Source organism: Carlito syrichta, unplaced genomic scaffold (genome assembly GCF_000164805.1).
Source record: "Carlito syrichta isolate Samal-C Ts95f unplaced genomic scaffold, Tarsius_syrichta-2.0.1 Scaffold312739, whole genome shotgun sequence".
In the NCBI taxonomy this organism is placed as follows: Eukaryota; Metazoa; Chordata; class Mammalia; order Primates; family Tarsiidae; genus Carlito; species Carlito syrichta.
This window is the reverse complement of record NW_007256835.1, coordinates 259,807-270,583: the sequence shown is the minus strand read 5'-3', so window position 1 is coordinate 270,583 and position 10,777 is coordinate 259,807. Positions and strand designations below refer to the sequence as shown.

General features: G+C 44.4%; 1 protein-coding gene across 3 annotated transcripts in view; it reads left to right on the top strand.

Annotated features, from left to right (window-relative positions):
• Positions 1 to 10,777, top strand: part of WWP2 (WW domain containing E3 ubiquitin protein ligase 2) — a 185,129-nt gene that overhangs the window by 80,115 nt on the left and 94,237 nt on the right. For all 3 annotated transcript variants that reach the window (XM_008070024.2, XM_008070023.2, XM_021718563.1), the window contains one exon: positions 936 to 1,032. In XM_008070024.2, coding sequence (XP_008068215.1) covers positions 936 to 1,032 — 97 coding nt within the window. The remainder of the gene's footprint in view (positions 1 to 935; positions 1,033 to 10,777) is intronic.

The window sequence follows — 10,777 nt, the reverse complement described above, 5'->3', positions numbered from 1 at the left end:
TCTCGCCAAGTTGCCTAGGCGGGTCTCGAACCCGCAGGCTCAGGCAGTCCACTCACCTCGGCCTCCCAAAATGCTGGGATTACAGGCTGAACCACCGAACCCGGCCTGGCCTCCACTTTTTGAGTTTATAATCTATTTGTTGGGAGCAGGGGAGGTTAGAGACCAAACAAGCTAACACACAAATAATTGCATAGTTATTATTGTGACAAAAGCTATGGAAAGTACCAGGTGGTATGAGATTCCTGTATTTTGGAGAGGATCTTGTCTAAACTGGGGAGTCAGAGAAGGTTTCTTGGAGGAAGCAGAGGCCTGGAATTTAGACAGGCCAAGGCAGGGGTGTGGGAGTGGGGACTTGGCCTGTGGTGGGAACAGAGGCAGCCAGTGTGGTTGGATCATGGGGAGCAAGAATGAGAGTGGAGGAGATCAGGCTGGAGAGGAGGTCAACTCAGATCACGCAGCCTTGAAGACCTTGGTAAGGATTTTGAACCTCAACCTGGGAAACAGCAAGCTATTGAAGAGGTTTTAGTAGAAGACTGTCAGGATCTGACTTGGCTTTTTAAAAGCTTTCTGGTTGCATTACAGAGAAATGGCCCCCAACCCTTGCCCCCGCTTTGCATATTTAGCGTCGGTCGCCTAGCTCATGTTTTTGAGGCTGAAGTTCATTTAAAACATAAGGCAGTGAGCTTGTGTCTTGGATGTTCTAGAATGTCTTGGATGTTCCAAGACTTGAGCCTCAGTGTTCCTTGGTGCAGATCAGGTCACACATGATTATCCCTGTTGCTCTCATGCTGGAGGCTGCAGTTTGCTAGATATCCCTATCTTGTCATGATGGGTAGCTTGAATCCACAGGGGAATTCTGGTCCTGGTTGCCAGATCTCAACAGGGGATGAACTTCTCAACATTTCTGTTTTTTCTTGTGATTGATCCCTTTCCAGGATCACAGCCGCCTTCCAGAGAATCCAGTGGGACAGCTGTAGCCCCAGAGAACCGGCACCAACCCCCCAGCACAAACTGCTTTGGTGGGAGATCCCGGTAAGATGCCCCTTGTTGATGGGAAGGAGGCGGGAAGATGCTTAGAGCTCTTGAAAACACATTGGGAAGTGGTGAGGAGCTATTTATGTTAGAAACTGTTGGAAATTTCCAGGGACCTTATAACTGACTCAATATGTAAGGAGGCGAAGAGGGGACTACAGAACTCAGGATTCTTAGAAGGTCAGAGGTTACTTGAAAAGATTGGGACAGGCTAAGTAGGTTATTTGGATAAAAGGGTCTGTAGAACAGAAAGTCTGACTGCTCTAATATACATTGGGGGCTGTGGCCAGTTTTCTTCCAGGATGTGCATAGAAATGCTTAGAGCAGTGGTTCTCTGTATGTGAAATGTTTTGCCTGTATGTTTTTATTTTCAGAGGTGGCCCGTGGTTCCCCTGGAGTATTGGTTAAGACCTCCTACTCTTAGAGCCCCAGTTATATTATACTTGTTTGATGTGTCATGAATGACATAACCCTATTTAATGAAGTTCCCATCTTATACCTGTATTAATGGTGCATGCTCATTTTCACGGCAGCTGAGTGTCTAGGCAGGAGAATAGCTCTAAGTGTATTAGAGAGATGGGGAGAGGTTGGTACCTGTGTGTATTGTTTATTACAATGTACAAAATCCCCAGACGTTTTAAGGAAATCTTAAGAAAAAGAATTCTGTGAATGTAGTTTATGAATCTGTATTTTTTGTGGAGAGCAGGTGAATAACTGGCAGTAAAAAGTCTTCCCAAACGGAGCCCGGTGCAGTGGCTTATGCCTGTGGTTTCAGTGCTTTGGGAGCCAAGGCAAGAGGATTACTTGAGGCCAGGAGTTTGAGACCAGCCTGGGCAACAGCGAGACTTCATCTCTCCACAAAATAATTTAAATAAATGTAATGGTGGTGTGCGCCTGTGGTCACAGCTATTTAGGAGGCTGAGGCAGGAGGTTCACTTGAGCCCAGGAGTTTGAGGTTTTAGTGAGCTGTTATTGCACTACTGCACTCTAGCCTGGGCGACAGAGTGAGACCATGTTTTTAAAAAAAAAAAAAAAAATTTTTTTTTTTTTCCTGAACACATCCCAGGGAGTGGGGAATAATGCTGTGAAAAACAGAGAGTATGGTTTTAGCCAATACTCACAGCATCTTGAAAGACTCCCTTGAGGATAGCTACCAGCTTCTCCGGATGGGTTTGGTTTGCGGGTTTATGAGGTTGCAGTGACCAGCAGGTGGCGGGAGCAAGAGAGGGTGGACTTTGGACCTTTCTTCTGTAGCTTCATTAGAAGCAGAGGTGCCATTTCCCTGTTGTTTTTTTTTTTCTCCAAGTCTCTGCAAAGGTGTTGCCTCACACCCTAAAGACCAGTCACGTTTTCCGTGACTCACTACAATGACTTACAAGCTGGATCTCACATATAACTGGCAAATCTTGTGTCAACAAAGACCTGGCGGGTACCCAGAACTGGAGAAAACAGCAGGAGCAGCAGTAGGCGAGGAACCCTTGACCCTTGCAATTTTTGGAGAGAGAGACCTCCTCAGATTGGCCTAGTAACTGCCGTCTTGATCATTGAGCTGACTTGGAAAGTTTGTGTCAGATACACTAATGTCTCTTAATTTGGGGCTTGAAGGTAGAGTCTAGCTGTCAGCAAGTTTAGACCTACATTTTTGACTTATCTATTGGTCTCAATTTCTCTAGTTGATTGATTTTGAAATCCACAGATCCTCATAGTCTCATTTGTGTTCATTTGTGTTGAGACTTGTTGGCTGTTAAAACAGCAGCCAGGCTTCAACAGAAAACTGGATGCCTTTTTGCCTATCACTCATGGTTGACGTTCAATGCTAGTTAGTTACTGGTAGGCAGAGTGCCTTGCAGATAGTTCAAGTGTGTGGAAGTATCCTCCTCAGCCTGCTGGCTGCTGCAGTATCTTACCATATGGCCTCTGGGTTTTTGCAGGCCTGTGTTATCCAAGCATTGATTCTGCATTCACAGGGAACCTGTTGCCATTCAGCAAAAAATACTTTTGAAAATATTCCCCAAAGGCAGTATTTTCTGCCTTGTGACCTCTTTTTCCTTTGCTGTTGCTTGTATGAAGGTCACTGTGCATGCATGCTTTTGACTGCAGGTGGTGGCCATGTCATCTGCTGGATAACAGTGCAGGGCTTAGATCAGAAGATGTAGATTAAATCCTGCCCTGCGATTTACCTGCTGTATGATATTAGATGATTCATGAAAGGCTTGGAGTCTCAGGTTTTTCAGATGTAAAATGGGGAAGGCTAGGTGCAGTAGTTTATGCCTGTAATCCTACCATTTTGAGAGGCCAAGGCGGGAGGGTCGCTTGAGCCCAGGAGTGGCAAGACCTTATCTCTACAAGAAAATTTAAAAAATTAGCTAGATATGGTGGGGCATGCTTGTAATTCCAGTTACTTGGGAGGTTGAGGCAAAAGAATCGCCTGAGTCCAGGAGGTTGAGGCTGCAGTGAGCTGTGATCATGTCACTGCACTCCAGCCTGGGTAACAGAGTGAGACTCCAACTCAAACAAACAAAAAAAAAGTAAAGAGGAGATCACCTGCCACACAGGGTTATTGTAGGATTAACTGAGATGAGTGTTCCCAGCCGTATGCCCTGGGAAGGCTCAGTGAAGTGGCAGTGGTTGTTCTTTGTGACTGGAGACCTGGTATTGTGTACCACTGTTCCGCTTTCCCCAGACCTGAGAAGTGAGTTATCACTGGTGCATTTACATCAAGGACCATAGTTGGGAGGAGATGAATCAAACCTTCAGGATTCAAGGGCAGTCCTCTGCTATCCTTGTTTTCCGGGGGCAGAGGGAATGATGGGCTTCTGCTGCCTCCCAGACTAAATATTTAGCTTTTGCTGTCTGAAGGATAGGTTTTTCTTGGACTCAGGTGCTGTTCACCATGATCAAACAGAGGTGCTCTGGCATGCCCATGAAGGTGAAGATTGCATTGTCAAAGCAGCCCTTTCCTTGCCTTCTTTCCCTGCCTGTAAAGCTGTAGACTTGAAGCTGTGCAAGGGTTTTCTCTTAGGGATCCATCTACCCACCCTGTGGAGCCACCATTTGCTTGAGAAGCAAGGTCTCAAGGCTCCATTTCTTAGCAGAATCTTGCCTTCTCTTCAAAAACAGTTAGGTGAACCATCTGTAATTGTTTTATTTTCTGCTCTGCCACACAGAAACCAGCATGGGACTGCCACCAACAATTCATGCGGCATAATCTTGTTTGCAGGCCGACCATGTTAGTATGTTGTGTTAGTCAGTGAGTCTGGCTGAGTAAAGAAAGTTAATACTATGAATTGTTGGATGCTCCTACAACGCGTGTCAATTGCCCATAGTAAAAATGGGTGAAAGATTACTTCACTGTGGAGTACTCTCAGAAACATAATGTTGAGAAAAAGATGCAGGTCACAGAAAAAAATGTATAGTATGGTGTCATTTATAGAAAGTTTAAAAATGTGACCGGCTACTGTGGCTCACATCTGTAATCCCAGCTCTTTGAGAAACTGAGGAGGGAGGATTGTTTGAGCCCAGGAGTTCAAGACCGGCCTAGGCAACATAGTGAGACTCCATGTCTACAGAAAATATAAAAACTTAGCCAGATATGGTAGCGTATGCCTATAGTCCCAGTTACTCAGGAGGCTGACATGGGAGGATCACTTGAGCCCAGGAGTTGTAGGCTGCAGCGAGCTGTGATTGTGTCACTGCACTCCAGCCTAGGGGACAGAGTGAGACCCTGACTCAAAAAAAGAAAAAGAAAAAGAAAAACTAAACAATACATATATGTTTTGTGGATACCCCCATAGGTAGTAAAAGTATAAAAAAATGAATGGAAATAACCCTGAATTCAGGAGAATGGTTGTCTTTGGGGGAAAGGAGATAGGTATAATGAAGAAGGCTACAAAGAAAGTTTCTAAGATGATGGTCATGTCATTTCTTAGTCTGGGTTGGGGGGGTCCTGAGTGTTCATTTTATTATTCTTCTTTAAACCGAATATATATTTAAAATATTCCTATGTCTACATATTTTACAGTAAAAAAAAAGTAAATGTCATCTACCAACCTAAGGAAACTGACCAGTGATGAATACGGGTTGGAGAAATTGTTGTTTGCTCTTGAAGCAGACAGATTTCAGACTTTAGGATATCTCCAGGCTTGATAATAGCCCATGTTTTTTTTCTACCCAGTTTATATATGTGGCTGTATAGCCAGTGATTCTAACTTGATGTTCCATGTTGACCATGTAGGCTGCACTGCTATCACTTAGAAATCTCAGACCTGGGAAGTTAGTTTGGGAGTTGGGGGAATGGGTTCCAGGTAAAAACTTCATCTCCAGAAAGCCCATGGGAACAGCACTAATCTTGGTGGCCTGAGAGGACTGACCTAACACTATTTTTTATTTATTTTTTTGAGTCAGAGTCTCACTCTGTCACCCAGGCTGGAGTTTAGTAGCACACTCATGGCTTACCTCAGCCTCAACCTCCTCGGCTCAGGTAATCCTTCCTCCTAGCTTTGTGAATAGCTAGGACTATAGGCGCGTGCCACCATACTTGGCTACTTTTTTTTATTTGTTGTAGACACACAGTCTTGCTGTGTTGCCTAGGCTGGTCTCCAACTTCTGGGATCAAGCAATTCTCCTGCCTCAGTTTCCCAAAACTCTGGGATTAAAGGCATGAGCTACCACACCCGGCCACTATTTGGTGTTTGATTAGAGTGGAGACAGCTATGTGGTGTGTTCCGGGGTTCTGCCTGTTAATGTGCCACCCTGTGCCACATCCTTAGCTGATGTTTCTCGTAATAGTGGAGCATGCCTGTAATGTTGTGATGCCCCCAGGAGAGTGTGTGCTAGTTGGCACAGGGAGCGCTACCACACCCTTTGAGAGTCACCCAGTGTTTCATTTATTTTGCTGGAATGAGGACTGGCTTTGACAACCTTGCCTACGTCAGCTCTGCCTGTGAAGCTCTAACATGTGTCTAGTACTGTGCACACATCACACAAAGGGTACTAGGGGCAACCAAGGTAATTGCTCTATTCTCCACAGTGAGTTCAACCCTCACAAAGTGAGAGGTATTTATGAAACAGGCAACCAAATTTATGGGTCTATGGGAAGCTCAGAGAAAGAAGAAATCAGTGTGTGGAGAGGGGAAGACTGAGGAGAAAGTGGATGGGCGTTGCAGAAAGACTAGTCCATTGACCAATAGTTCAGTAAAGTGTCTTAGACACTTCCTGGCCCAGGGAGCTCAGGAGACCCAGTGGGGAGTATGTGGAGGGGCAAAGAGCCCTGGTAGAGGAGGTCCATGCAGGTACTAGCGGCTCTCTTCAGAATTACTCTTAGGTTAAAGATGGTTGTGAAATTCCAGACTAAAGAGTTAAAAGCCAGGATGTCTGAGTCTCTTTGTGGTTTGCTAATTCTTAGTCACCTGTGATTTTTTTCCCCCTTCCATGACTATTAAATGAAATCAGGGAATGTCTTTATCTGCTTAGTCTTGCTATAACCTGAGGTTGGGTAAGTTATAAAGAAAAGTGATTTATTTGGCTCATGATTCTGGTGTCTGGAAAGTTCAAGATTAGTCAGCTGCATCTGGTCAGGGCCTCAAGCTGCTCCAACTCATGGCAGAAAGCGGAAGTGGCGTGGGCATGTGCAGAGAGATCACATGGAGAGAGAGGAAACAAGAAAGAGAAACTGAGGAAACCAGACTCTTTTTAACAACCCACTCTTATGGGAACTGATTCATTCCCGAGAGAGTGAGAACCCGTGGGAGACCAATAATCTATTCATGAGAGATCTGCCCCCATAACCTCTTGCTAAGACCCACCTCCCAACACTGCCACATTGGGCAGCATGTTTCTTTCTTCTCCCCACCTCCCTCTCTCCCTTCCTCCCTCCCTCCCTCCTTTCTTCCTCTTTTTCCCTTCCTCCCTTCTTCCCTCCCTCCTTCCCTCCCTCTTTTGAGTCAGGGTCTTACTCTGTTGCCCAGGCTAGAGTACAGTGGCATGATCACTGCTCACCACAGCCTCGGACTTTAGGCTAAAGGAAGCTACCCTCCTCAGCCTCCCAAGTAGCTGGGATTACAAGTGAGTGCCACTATGCCTGGCTAATTTTTTATTTTGTAGAGGTGAGGTCTTGCTATATTGCCCAGGCTGGTGTTGCCCAGGCTGGTGTTGCCCAGGCTCAAACCCCTGGGCTCAAGCCATCCTCCTGCCTCAGCCTTCCAAAGTGCTGAGACTACAAGTGTGAGCCACGGTACCCAACTCAAATTTCAGTATGAGTTTTGGTGGGGACAAATCACATCCAAACCATAGCAGGGAGTTAAGACTGCCACAGGACCATCTGTGAGTACTGCTACTACTCCAAGCACAGCCTTAAGATCTCTTCTGGCTTGAATGGCTGGCTCCCCTGTCTAGAGTTCCTATAAATATTTCATAGTCATATAGGGAAATAGAACAACAAAAAAAGGAAGAATGCATTTAATTTGCTTTTAGGTTCATAAAGTTTTTCATTAATAGGTTTGAAGCCGGGCTTGGTGGCTCAGCATGTAATCCCAGCGCTTTGGTAGGCCGTGATGAGTGGATTGCCTGAGCTCGTGAGTTCGAGACCCGCCCGGGCAATTTGGCGAGACCTCATCTCTACAATAAATCAAAAATTAGCCGAGCATGGTAGCGTGCACCTGTAATTCCGGCTACTCGGAAGGCTGAGGTGGAAGGATTGCCGGAGCCCAGCGGTTTGAGGCTGTGGTGGCTGGGAGCGTGCCACTGCACTCCAGTGTGGGTGACGGAGTGAGACTCCAACTCAAAAAAAAAAATAGGTTTGAAAACTTAGGAGATTTTGGCTAAGAAGCTATATACAGGGGCTTAAGCAATTTATTTTCCTTTCTTATGTGTATATATTTAAGATATTTTGTATAAGAGTGCATGTGAGTATGTGTGTGTGTTTGTGTGTATGTGCACATGCATATGTGTAGGGCTAGAGGCATTGAACTTGCTCATGTCCCTCATCAGCTGTTAGTATCAGTCAGTGTTAGTTAGAATCCGAATTTTAACATACTTCTCCTGGTGATTCTTTTTTTTCCCCCTTTTAAAAGTTAATTTATTTTCCTATAGAGACAAGGTTTTGCCATATTGCCCAGGCTGGTGGCTTCAAGTGATCCTTCCTCGTCAGTCTCCCAGAGCACTCAGATTATAGGCATGAGCCACCATGTTCAGCCCCAGTGATTCTTTAATATAGAAAAGTTTCAGAACCTCTTATGATAGTTTTAATTCTCCCTCCTTTACTCTTCTTTTTCGTCCTGCTTTGGTGAAAACATCAAATTTATTGGCTTTCTTGCCTTGACATTAATGAACTCTGAAGCTTTAAAAGATCTGTAATCCCGGAGATGTATACAACCTAATGGTCTCTGGTGAGCTCTAAATAGCTCATCAGCTGTGTCTGCAGACAGCTTATCCCAGAAAGGAAAGAAAAATAAACTTAGGCGGGTGTGAGTCTGCTGGGAACCCTTCAGGAAGTCCTGGGAGGGCCGAGGAAAATTGGAAGCACAGCTAGCTGGGAAGGAGGAATGGACAGGAGCTGAGCCTTGGGCACTGGCCATTCTCTCAGTCGATGTTGGCCATGGCCTCCCTCCTTCCATTGAGATGACTAAAGACTACTTGGTTGGGAACTGCAGTTATTTGGAGATGTTGCCTTGTCAACAGGAGACTGAATTTACCTTTACTGTTTTCACTGAGGCCTCCTGCCCAATAGCTTATACTTAAAATCTGGCTATAGCCTCATTTCTGTTGCTGGGGAAAAGAAAGGAATAAGACAAGGAATAAGTGTAATTCATTTATTCATCCAGTAATAACTAAGTCACAGTCTCTGTTCATAGGAAGTTTGTGGGTAGGGTTGTCTTTTGAGCAGTTGGTAAATATGAAATAGGATTGAGACAGTGAACAAGGGGTCTCCACAGTGTTCTCAAAACCAGACATTAAAAAATAATCACAGCTGGTATGGTGGCACATGCCTGTAGTCCTAGCTATTTGGGAGTCTGAGACAGGAAGATCGACTGAGACTGCAATGAGCTATGATTCAGCCTGGACAGTACAGCGAGACCCCATCTATTAAAAAAAAAAAAGGAATCATGGAGATTAATTATACCTTCATCTGTACATTGACTTGCTAATTTTGCATTAATTAAAATGACACATGATGCATTATTATACACTTATTTATTCAGATCTATTTATTGCATAGATATTTATTTGGTATTTCTTTTGTATGAGTCTAGAGAGATGTGGTGTGTGCCAGAAAGCTGGTTATGAACTAGGAGAAAAGAAGGCAGATATCTGCAGTTGAAGGCAGTATTCACTCAACATACATTGAATGCCAGGCTCTGAGCTAGGCTGTGGTGATTAAAAGATGAAAAGTCAGAGTCCCTGTCATCAAGGAGTACCTCTAGTAGGAGACAGAGATATAAACAACAATTACAGTCTAGTGTGAAGGCTCTCCCAGGGGTGGTGTGTACACATGCGAGAAGAATATGGTATGAGGTTTACTTAAATTTACCTGGGTTCTGTGGAAAGACCTTACACATTTGAGCTGTATTTTGAAAGAGTTTGCCAGACTAATGCAGTGGAGGTCAGGATGTCACAGCAGGCAGAGTGTATAGAACGAGCAAAGGCCTGGGGGAAGAAGAGAACTTGGCATATTTGAGAAAATAAAAGTCATTTAGTAATGCCGACATGTGAGATATTAGGGATGATAGCTATAGCATACTATGGTTTACAGGCCAATTCTAGCCTGCCCCTGTTTTAAAGGTTTTACTCTCCTGCCCAACCTGGAAGACAGTGGCATGATTGTGGCTTACTGCAGCCTTGACCTCCTGGGCTCAGGAGGTCCTTCTGCCTCAGCCTCCTGAGTAGCTGGGACTACAGGTGTGTGCCACCACACCTGGCTAATTTTTTTTGTTTTTGGTAGAAATGAAGTCTCACTATGTTGCTCAGACTGGTCTCAAACCCCTGGGCTCAAGCAATCCTCCTGCCTCGGCCTCCCAAAGTGCTGGGGTTACAGAAATGAGCCACCATACTTGGCCTTGCTTTTTTAAAAAAATTTTATTTTAAAGTTTTAAAAGAGCGCTTTTAGGTTCCCAGCAAAATAAAGCCTCAGGTACAGAGAGTTCCCATATGTCTCCTCCCTCCACACATACATAGCCTTCCATGTTATCAGTTTCCTCAATATCTGCCACCAGTATGGTACATTTGTTAGAATGATGAACCTACATGGACACATTATTGTCACTTAGCGTCCATAATTTATGTTAGGGTTTACTCTCAATGTTTACGTTCTATAGGTTTTGACAAATGTATAATGACATGTATCTACCCTTACTGTATGACATAGAATAGTTTCACTGCCCTGTGCTATTCCTCCCTCCCTACCCCCCAGGCCCTGGCAACCACTGATCTTCATACTGTCTCTATCGTATCAGCTTTTCCAGAATGTCATCATTGGCTTCTTTTACTTAGTAATATGCATTTATGTTTCTTCTATGTCTTTTCATGACTTGATTTCCTTTTTAGCGTTAGTATTTCATTGTCTGGAGGTATCACAGTTTATTTACCCATTCATATACTGAAGGACATTTTGGTTGCTTCCAAGTTTGGCATTTGTGAATAAAGCTCTGTCTTTATTCATATCTGTGTGCAGGTTTTCGTGTGGACATAGTTTTCTTTTTTTTCTTTTTTTTTTTGAGTTGGAGTCTCACTCTGTCACCCAGACTGGAGT